Source organism: Belonocnema kinseyi, chromosome 5 (assembly GCF_010883055.1).
Source record: "Belonocnema kinseyi isolate 2016_QV_RU_SX_M_011 chromosome 5, B_treatae_v1, whole genome shotgun sequence".
NCBI lineage: Eukaryota > Metazoa > Arthropoda > Insecta > Hymenoptera > Cynipidae > Belonocnema > Belonocnema kinseyi.
This window is the reverse complement of record NC_046661.1, coordinates 111,556,954-111,568,359: the sequence shown is the minus strand read 5'-3', so window position 1 is coordinate 111,568,359 and position 11,406 is coordinate 111,556,954. Positions and strand designations below refer to the sequence as shown.

General features: G+C 30.6%; 1 protein-coding gene and 1 long non-coding RNA gene across 3 annotated transcripts in view; one reads left to right on the top strand and one right to left on the bottom strand.

Annotated features, from left to right (window-relative positions):
- Positions 1-9,855: 9,855 nt before the first annotated feature.
- LOC117172371 lies at positions 9,856-10,846 on the bottom strand. The gene is made up of 3 exons (XR_004467015.1): positions 10,445-10,846; positions 10,140-10,346; positions 9,856-10,058 (listed from the first exon to the last, which is right to left on the bottom strand). It is a non-coding gene; the product is annotated as an uncharacterized LOC117172371 (long non-coding RNA).
- The window catches only part of LOC117172369 (cytoplasmic FMR1-interacting protein), a 39,225-nt gene continuing 37,749 nt past the window's right edge, over positions 9,931-11,406 (top strand). For both annotated transcript variants that reach the window (XM_033360225.1, XM_033360224.1), the window contains exons 1-3: positions 9,931-10,020; positions 10,359-10,589; positions 10,673-10,852. In XM_033360225.1, coding sequence (XP_033216116.1) covers positions 10,380-10,589; positions 10,673-10,852 — 390 coding nt within the window. In that variant the 5' untranslated portion in view covers positions 9,931-10,020; positions 10,359-10,379. The remainder of the gene's footprint in view (positions 10,021-10,358; positions 10,590-10,672; positions 10,853-11,406) is intronic.

Sequence of the window (11,406 nt, the reverse complement as noted above, 5' to 3'; positions counted from 1 at the left end):
TACGAAATGTTATTTTTATTTTTGGCGTTGAACCCTTTGACGGAATTCATGCAAAAGTAGCAGTCCTTCGCAATAACGGGTTTTTTCCATGTGGTTGGTGTATAGTACTTGCGGTACTTTTCGTTGTTTGAATTTTTTAGATGATACAACATAAGTCTGCAGGAATTGGAAATGGCGTGAGGAACCCATTTTGTTTCTTGGTGCAGCAATTTACGGTCAAAACACTTTTCGTAAAGACTATTCACTTTCTCGTCGATTGATTTTCGCAAACTGCTCACTTCATATTTACTGCAAATGTAACAGAATGAATCTGAGCTATTCTTGCAGGCATGTGATTGAGAAATGCTCGCGGTTTTTTTCCTTGTAGCATGAGACTCCACACCAAACAAGTGATCCATTGATGAAGAGCTACGGTTGCATGACGACGACGTCGGAGAGCCCGCTTTCCCACCCTGACCAGACGCCGATACTGGGGGTTTTCCCTGCATCGTAATACACTTTTTACCTGTGTCTGCCATGACGGCATGAACTCCGTTTACCCAGGGACTCAGCCAATGTGGATCCGCTGCCCACCGTCACCACGCGGAGTTGCCCTGGTTACAGACAAAGGCGAATAATGCTAGCAACAAGCGGTTACGAAACTCCAGACATTTACTGCTATTAATGTCAAAATATGAAAGTACGCAAGAACAGGGTAGCCAGCGTAATCGGTTAGGTTAGGTCACAATCAGTTTAATTGTGTTTCTTGAGGTTAGGGTAGGTTAGGCTAGGTTAGATTTATTTCTAGATTAGGCTCGAGTTGACCCATTCGATGTAGCACACATTTGCTAATGGGAAAATATGCTTCCAGAGCTTTACGTGTAGTTCAATAAATTTCTGTTAACTCAGGTTAGGTGAGGTCAGGTTATGTTGGGTGAAGTTATGTTAAATAATTTGATATCAGGCAAAGGTTGATCTTTCACAGTTATCAACATGTTTTTGAAGTGAAAATTTGAATCACTGGCATTATTTTGAAATTTATTTGTCTCAGTGTATGATTTTACGTCATTTTTTGCGGTTATGGCTTAACCATGACGTGATGGGTGATTTTTGATACCGAATTTGAATTCAGCACCCCAAAATTCATAGGAATACGTGCGTCTTGTTACCAGATCCGCACACTTTTTTTTGTGGCTGTGTGATTAATAAATACAAGCAATGAGAATAATCAATTAATCTAAGGCCTTTTAAAAGTGTAATCCCAAAATCTATTGAACATAGTTATTTCAAAGAAGAAAAATGATTTTATTCTAGGTAATTTTAGCTTGGATCAGTGACAAAGACGTTTCCCCTCTAAGTCTTCTTTCCCTCTCCACTTAAAGCCTCCTCAATATTTTCTACGCATCTACTTATACTTGATACTGGTGTGTTTAAATTTTGTTGAGAAATATGTATTGTCAATAACTCTTATTCTTATAACATTATGGTAATATGAATATTAAGTCAACTCAAGTGAAATAAATAATAAGATTAGCAACATATTTCCCTTACGCTTATACAATATTTATTTCACTTTATGGTATACAACTACAATCCTATTACATATTTCAAATAGTCGTTAAATTAAAAGTAAATCCATACGGGTAAAAACTTTCGCTAAACTTTACGTACAAACTCTAATTTAGTAATAAAACCTACTTCTAATATTAACATTTTATCAATAAGTGATTCCTCTTTTCCTATATTTTCCTTTCTCTTTTTTCCCTTGCCTTTTATTTTTATGTAGGCACTCGTTTTAACTTCTAACAAAGCCTCGACCAAATTAAAAATGTTTGGGTTATCTATTCTAAGCATAGCATTTGATTTCAAATGGTAATCCTCACAACCATTTGTTATTTGCGTTATTGATGGAGAAAATTAAGCCCAGATTTTAGGTGGAAAAATTGAACCAATCTTAGTATAAGTTTTTGAGATATAAACACAAAACTTTTGAACTCTACTGTCTAATATTTGGATAGTTTTAAGTCAGGCAAATTAAGTTTTTTTACATTCTGAAGCTAAATAAGTAAATGCAGTAGCATAGTATGGTACTCTGAGGAATTCCTGGCATAATCATAACACTGTTTTACTTGAATCAACTAAGTACACTTTATTAAGCGACTACAAACTCTCAGGTATACTGTTACTTGATTACCACATCCCTTTTTTTCTTACAAGTTTCAGTGCTGGTGCATGGGTTAGCGAAGCAGCCGATGTTTTAGGTTTAGGATCCACTTTGCCTTAATGATCCTCCCTGCTCGATGGCAATCCTGGTTCCGATGTTGCTGATGTTGAGCCAGCGTTTGACATCGCCATGGTCGGCGATAATCCCTCGTTAATTATGTCTTCTATCCTAGGTATTTTTTCTCGAATTCTTCTTTTGAAAAGTAGTTTGAATGGTAACTTTCCAGTTTTTCCATGTCGTGTGACATTATACATCATTATGTATGTTATTATTTCCTTTTTGTAGTCCCGATCATTTTTTACACAGCTGCTTTGTAACCGTTTCTTCAGTGATTTGTTTATATTTCAAGCTTCGAACAAAAACATGTAATCGAGGGCCAGATATTGCCACAGATCATTTGAAAGTTTTTTTCTAATGCTGGATATTTCTCTAATGCGAATGCTGGACAGTAGGATTTGACACTCCATGGTGATTTTCAGTGCTGGGCAGAACTGGACAGGGGGTTTACGGGCATAATCGATGGTGGGGGATGTCATCAATCAAATCTATGCTCGAACAGTCTGATGCGAAGAGGTTTAACACCTTATGGTGATTTGCAGTGTTTTACAGAGCTGGACAGGGGGATTCACGGGCAGAATAGATGGCGAGGGATGGCAGATCTGCTGTTTTTGAATGGCGCTGATCGAGCGTTCGGTCCATTTTGAGATCGTGACTTAATTGAAAATTGGAACTGAATTTAGTTTTTGGGAAATATTAATTTCCTTGATTGAATGTTTACGGGATGATAAAACAACCCATAAAATAAATTCTTTCTTTTTTCTGGAGGAGGACGCTCCCTGCACTTATTTTCAATTGATTTCCATCCCCAATAGTTGAATAATCGTATATTTTGATACGAGATCTTGTATCGGTCAAATGGACGGGTTTTTTTCTGTTATTAGTAGAGAGTGTGAAGACCCAGCACCAACTCAAAAATTATATACTGCTTACGACACAAGATAGCATTCGTACCAAAAGGGGTAAGTAAAATGTTTTGATAACCGACCAAAATTTTTTGTCAATAAAGTTTGGTTGACTAAAATAAAAAAAATTTCGTACAAAATGTCTAGAAAGAGCCTCTCTCAATAATTAAAACTTTTGAGAAGCATAACTTGCAGAATCAGAAAACCGAACTTTCACCAAAGACAGAAGGGCTTTTTCTATACACTTGTTTAGGAATCTTTCATCAATGATGGTCAGTATGAATTTCAGGGCTAGATTGCCTGCAACGGTGAACTAAAAAGCACCGAGCGAACTAAAAGTTGTACTAACATTCAAAATGTTCTGCATAATGCTGCAGACCCCAGTTTTGCCATACACTTGACACTGTGAGTGTCCAGGTGTTCGTAGCACTTATTTTTTTATAAATTCACGACACGGCGCACGATCTGGCCGACACTTTTCGTCGCGCAAACTGGCTTTCGATATGTTTAGTTTAGTTAATTGAAGTGCTTGGTTAAATCAACCAAATTAGCTCGTTACTTTGAACAGATCATTTTCTAATAAATAATAAATTCAGCTCAACACATTTATTAGGTTGAATCAACTAAACATGCTAAAATAAATAACTACTTTGAATTGAACAAATTATTTCGTTGTGTTTTCTGAATATAACCAAAGTTTTATTTTTTTAGTTTCAACAGTCAGAGTAGGTTGAATAGACTATTTTTTTGTTGTATTTAAAAATATATATGTAAACGTAGAAAGTTTGGCAATTCTTTGAGTAAAAACTGCCCATTTCAGAATAAAAGCGTTACATTTTTTTGTGTGGACACAAGTTGTCATTAAAAAATATCGGTGAGTTAATAATCCGGTAAATATTAGCCTTTTATCATATTATATTATTATATTATATTATTATATTATATTCGGTATCCTATTCTTCTTTCCAACTATTATTTCTAATATCTAATTTTGATCGCATCAATCCTATTTTTTTACAAAGGTATTGTCCTTTTCTATAACTTTTTATTCTACTTCTCTTACAAGAAAATCCATCCTCTTCCTTCTTCAAACTACGATAATTCTATCCTTTTCTATTAACTACTAACACTCTTAATTCTGATCTTATTACCGCCAATTCTATGCCTTTCTATACAATTTCTATTTCCACTAAAATTCTATACTTTTCTATCCCGTTTTATCATTTTGCATCCTATTATTATTTCTAAATACAGTAGACTCTACGAGACTTCTCGCTACGACACTTCTCGTTTCCCGATTTCTCCTTCGTTAGGTTGCCCCGCACTCCTTGTGTCGTTTCGCGCGCACGCCTGCGTGGCCGACTACGCCTACTGCGCAGTGATCCCAACTTTGGCATGTTGAGCTACTGCACTTGCCCGACGCAGCGACTCTCATTTGGTAAACAATATCAGATCAAATACTTCTAATAAAATAGGTATAGAGTAAGACAAATTTTCTTTCTAATTTTTGTGCAAGCCGCCCCCAAATTTGTTCGAATTCACAAACAAACCTATACGGTTTTTATAATTTTCAATTATATTTAGAGGTTCCGGAAGCACCATGAAGTTTTAGTTTCTGATATATAAAAAACTACTTTCTACTGATTACTAGAAGTTTACTTACATTTTTGAAATAATTAAATATTGTTTTTAACAATTTTCTCATAGAATAGAGTCAGAAAGTCATGATTTTTCCAATTTTTTAAACTTATTTTCAACTTTTCAGTTAAATCAAGGAAATAATTAATTTAATTTGCCAAAAATAATTGACTTGTAACACCTGGCATAATAATGCGTATATTTCTGTAAAAGGATTCTTCTCTCGATCTCTCTAGTAGCTCAATGGGAAAGCACCCGACCGGCAATCGAAAAGTACTGTGGTTCGATTCCCTACGGAGTGAAAGAAGATTTTTTTTCCGAAAAAAATAAAGAAAAAAAATTTCTAATTCATAGCTCCAAGTAGCCTGCAAAGACGTTAAGCAATTCTGTAATTCTCTGATGATTATAGCGATGCCTTGCAAATGTTGACATGTAATACTTGGCATAATAATGCGTGTATTTCTGAAAAAGGATTCTTCTCTCAATCTTACTAGTAGCTTAATGGGAAAGCACCCAACCGGCAATCGGAAGTCCTACAGTTCGATTACCAGCGGAGTGAAAGGAGAAGATATTTTTTTGAAAAAAATTTGTTTAAGAAATAATTGTTTAATCAGTTTATTATTAATTATAATAATATTCACCTAAAATTATTCTAGAAAGTTGACTTTTTTCTAAAGTGTTCCACATTTTGTTCACTTTTCAATTAAAGTAAGGTAAAAATGATTTTAAGTTAGCAAAAATAATTGTTTAAATAATTCATTATTATTTTAAATAAAATTCCCTTTGAATATTGTTAGAAAAATGCGATTTTTCTGACATTTTTAACTTTTTGTCTACTTATAACTGAGAATGAGATAATAATTAATGCAATTTAACAAACCTAATTGTTTGGACAAATTTTCATTGTTTACTACTATCTTCTCCAATGGTAATGCTAGATACCTTCTGTTTTTGTGAAATTTTTCACTTTTTATGATTTTAGCACTAAGTGGGATATTAATTAATTCAATTTAACCAATATATTTGTTTTAAAACTTCTTATAGTTTATAAGTATCTTCTCTTATAGTAATTTGATAAAAATAATTTTTTAGACAAATTATTATTGTTTAAAACTAACTTCTCCTGCAGTAATGTTAGATAGTTACGGTTTTTTCTGAAATTTTTAACCTATGGTTTACTTTTTACTTAGTGTAAAAATAATTGATGCATGCTGACAAACATAATAGTTTTAACCATTTATTTTTAACACTAGGAACACGACATAGTGGTACATTCTAAGGATGTCTTTAGGGTGCCTCGGAGCTCGCCGAGAAGTTGCGGGTTTTTATGAAATTTTTAGCTTTTCCTTCAATTTTTAGTTAGAAAAAAATAATAAATATGTATATTATTTTCAATTTAAACAAAAAGGCTCTGAGTAACTGATAGTAACTACTTCAAAGAAAATTGACAATTAACAGGATTTAAATAGATCATTTGAAGAACATTTTAAATATCTGTTATATTTCAGAGAAATATATTCTCAAAAATGAAAGTGGTTGTTTAAAAAATGATTTACTCGATTGTTTATTTATTATTTGGTTGTAACTAAAAAGTCAAAGCAAAGTTAAAAGTTTTAGAAAAAACTGTAACTGTCTAGAGAATTATCTAATAGAAAATAGTTATAAACCATAATGTTTTGTTTAAACAATTTTATTTGTTAACTTGCATTAGTTATTAGCTCACTACGTGAAAAATTGGAAAAAAGTGGAAAATTTCTGAAAAAGCTGCGACTATCCGCAGCATTACCATAAAAGAAGATATCTATTTATAAGCAATAATAGTTTGTTTAAATAACTATTTTTGGTAAATTTCATCATCTTTTAGCTCGCTCAAAGTAAAAAGTTGATGAAAAATTGAATTTTTCAGAAAAAACCGCATCTTTCTAGCATTATTTAAAGATAATATTTTTTAAATAATGATGAATTGTTGAAACAATTAAATTTGCACACTTGAATTCTTTATTAACTCATTCTAAGTGAAAGATTAACAAATAGCTGAATATTTCAAAATTACCCTCAATTTTCCAGCGTTATCCAAAGAAAATATTATTAAAAAATATTATCACAAACAGTAATAATAAATGGTTTAAACAATTAGTTCTCTTAAACTTAATTCATCATTGCCTTACTCACATTCAACTATCAATATAAATTAAAATTCCATGAATTAGAAATAATTTGTATTCAAAAACCCGCAAAAAAATCATACTTAGCGCCAGAAGCTCGCAAAACTTAATATTGACGATTCTGAATAAAATTTACAAAAACGTGTTATTTTCTAATGGAAATGCGTGTTAAACATCATGGGGCTTGCGGATTGCGCATTCGGATTGGATTGGATCGTTTAGGATGGATTTATAATTTTTGTATAAAGAAGTAGATATAATTAAATATATATTTAAAGATGGACAGTGTTATATTACTAAAATGGATAAAATGAGAAATATTTATAATATAGTAGAATAGAAATAGCTACAAAGAAATTTAGTTTTCAATAAGATGGAAATGTATACGACGAAATGCATTTAGGATACAATACGATAGTAACGTATAGAACCGTATAAAGTTTAATATTTACAATAGACTAGGTTCACTAGGTTATTAATGGATATTATTTTGGAAAATATAAATAAGATATACACCAAACTCTCGCTATCAGTAACCCCGTTTTCACCCTTCCTAGAACTGCTGACTCCAGCAGTTTCACACGGGAGTAGGGCGACAGCAGATGCGACATTACATATGCAGATATATGTATGTTCCAAATGGAAACGAGTCAGGCGGCCACACTGTTTACGTTTCTATCCCTACGAAATCAGTCCAAGGCCATTTGAAGGCAACCCCGGACAATTTGGACTGAAAGCGAGAGTTTGGTGTAAATTAATAAAGTTTTCATATGTAGGTGCAGAACAAAACAGAATTGAAATTGATAGAATAATATAGTTTAAATATACCTATGACCAAAAAAAAATATTGAACAAAATTTGATTTGATAAAAATATTTTTATTTCAAATTTCGATAATTAAATTCTTAAAATATGCATATAGTTAATTATTTAATCAAGTTACCATTTCTGAATCATTGCTGACGTTTTTCGTGAATGGTGGCGTTCCATTATTAATTTTAGAAACAACTCTTGCCTCTATAATTTGAACACATATAATTGAGATGATAAAAATTAAAAATGATGATTTCATTTTGGCTCTTTAACAGAAAATGATCTCTATTCTTCAAACTTGAATGATAAACTGAGTTGCTACCTCAGAACAAATTCTACCTAATATGTTCTTTGATTGAATAGAATCCCAAGGTAAACCAGTGGAAGAATAAAGAAACAAAAGAATAAGATTCTTGCTGCAGTGATACAATATTGAAATATTTTCCTGTTTTCCTCAAAAAACGTGTCATGCTATTTTTATGGAAATTATGAGATTTTTATTAAAATGTTTAGTTTGTTAAATATTTTATCAAAGCAGTGCCTTTTTTAACAAAAAAATACAATTTTTTCAAGACAAAGAAAGAGCTGAATCTATTATTATAAAAAAGAGAAATCAAAGATTATAAGAAAGAAATGGAAATTCAAAAAATATATTTAATGCTTATTGTTTATATAAATAGTATCAGAGTTATTATTCTCAACTTTTAATATTGAAAATAATAATAAAAATACTATTTTACAAAATGAATTCAATTTTTCATTTAAGGTTTAGTGGATCTACAAAATAAAATACTTTATTCACTCCTCCCCGAAATTCATCAATTTTTTACATATATTCTTGGATTCTAAAAGATTTATTAAAAATTCCACGTGCATTTCCCCGGAATTTTCCATTTCTTCAGACAATATTGAAATTTTATTTTAGAAAAGGTATATACTGTATACAGAACGTTTTGCAAATTTTAATTTTAAATAATAGAATTGTTTAATATTTCATTGAATGAAAGATTTTTTAATGAACTGTTTCGGACGATCTTTCCTTTTAAAACGCTGATGTCAAAAGTTTTTTTTTTAATTCTACCATCGTCATTATTTAACATTTTGGCGAAGTGAAAATGTTAAACGTTAGTTAAGAAAAATTATTAATTAATTAATTAATTAGTATTAAAAATAATTATTATTATTAATATAATAATTGTAATAATTATTATTTAAAAAATTATTAATTAGAAAATTTTTGCTCAATTTTGATTTTTTTCCAAATGTGCAAAAAACATATATTTTTTAAATCAGTATTATGTACACATTTTGGAAAAAATTGAATTTTTCGAACCTCAAATTTCTTCTGCTACAAAACAAATATTTTCTAAATTTTTTATTAACAAAAAAAATTGTTTCGTGATTTAGGAATTTTGGGATCTTTTTTGCGATTTTGAAACGTTTCAAACAACACAAATAACTTTATTCTTAAGTTCATATTAAAGAAACTTCTGGTTCGAAATATTCAACTTTTTCCAAAATGTGAGCATATGATTCAATGCAAAAAGAAAATGCTTTTTGCACATTTTCAAATAACTCTAAAATGAGCAAAATTTTGTTTTTTAATTTATGATTTTGTATTATGTTTTATTAGTAGAAACTGTTTTTACAACAAATCTGCTATAATTTCTGTAAGACATGAAGTTTTAGATCTAAAGACTTTTAAAAATATTCTTTTTTTTTAACTAGATAACCAGAATGGCGGGAGAAAAATTTTTAAATCCTAAAGAATGGCAACCAGCTGTACGCACATCTTCCCAAATTGTCACGCCTTTGCATACATTTCTATAGCAAAATTGAAATTGTTTACAAAAATAATAATGCATTTAAACCAGTCAAATGACATTGTATTAGAAATTAATATTTAAAAAGAAAATTGTTTTGAAATAAAATGCAATAAAAAGAGTATTATTGATGGCGTACAAAATTTTTTTTTTGTCAACATTTTTTTAGAATAATTAAAAAAAAAGTTTTATTATTATTTTTCAATATGAATATAGTGAACGAAAAATTAAATACCTAGTTTTCTATAATAGTACGACCAAAGATGACCAGAGATTTATTTTATTTCTGATTCTGACAGGCCGAGTACCGACCGCCATGTTTGCTACGGATGTTTTACTTTGACATTTCGAAGGGTGGAGCTCGTCATTTACGGATTTTTTAAATTGCGCATCTCCCTTGCAAAACCCTTTTAAGGGTGAGTCGTTGAAAAATGACCATTTCTTCTATTTTACTCTAAAAGACCATCAAATTTTGTTTCTAAACTTTAAAATGCCTCAATATAAAAATTGAAAACGTCATTCTTGTAAACATAACCTCATAAAGTCAAAGGATATCATTCTTCTGTGTTTTCGGCAAAATAAGTGAAATTTCTTCATTAAAAAAGTATTTCAATTCTGTTTCTATCGTCGCCTCTCAATATAAAAGTGTTTTTTGTTCATTTAGATTCTACTTTTTCTGCCTTTGCCAATGCTCCAAAATTATGTCGCGAGTGCTTTAATAGTTTTTTGAAGATCCTGCATTCTATAATTGCAGGTTTTGAAAAAAAACCGAAGGATGGCTACAGATAAAGTGACATTGGGAGATGCTTTATCAAATGTAGATGTTCTTGATGAGTTTACCTTGCCTGACGAACAACCGTGCATCGAAGCACAACCTTGTTCTGTTGTCTACCAAGCAAATTTCGATACAAATTTCGAAGATCGGAATGGATTTGTTACTGGAATCGCCAAATATATCGAGGAAGCTACGGTGCATGCGAGCTTGGTATGCTTTTTGCTCTTAAAATATGACTAATAGTTGCATTTCGAGAAATATTTTCATAATTTTTACATGTATTTTTTTTGTAGAATGAACTTTTGGAAGAAGGTTTGGAACATGCGGTTATGCTTTATACTTGGAGATGTTGTTCTCGTGCAATTCCACAACCAAAGTCTAATGAGCAACCAAACAGGGTCGAAATTTATGAGAAAACTGTCGAAGTCTTGGCACCCGAAGTTAACAAATTATTAAACTTCATGTACTTCCAGGTGAAATATTATTTAATTCTGTATTTTGTTTTTTAATCTGTCCTTATAGACGCGATTTGTTTTTTTTTATTTCTCGAACCCCCATGGTCACAAGGATGGTTTTTAAATCAAAATTTAATTATTCCATTTTTTGTTAAAAAAACTATATTTTTTAGGCTAAAAATTTAACTGTGTAGTTGAGAATTAATCTTCTTAGTTAACAATTCAATTGAAGCCAAAAAGATGAATTCTAAACAAATTAGATACATTTTCTACAAAATTGATGAATTTTCAACTATTTTAAAAAATAAGATGTAATATTTGATATTTAAACCAAAAAAAATTTAATTTAAAATAAGAAACATTTGTATTTAACCAACAAAGAATTTTTTAACCAAACAGTTGCATTTTTTAACAAAAAATTGATTTTATACCAAAAATAACGAATTTCGAACAAAACAGTGTATTAATTTTTAACCAAATAGTTAAATTATCTACCAAACTTTTTTAATTTTCGAACTGAAGTACAAATTTCTGAAAAAACCGTTGAATTTGAAACAAAAAAGTTAATTTTT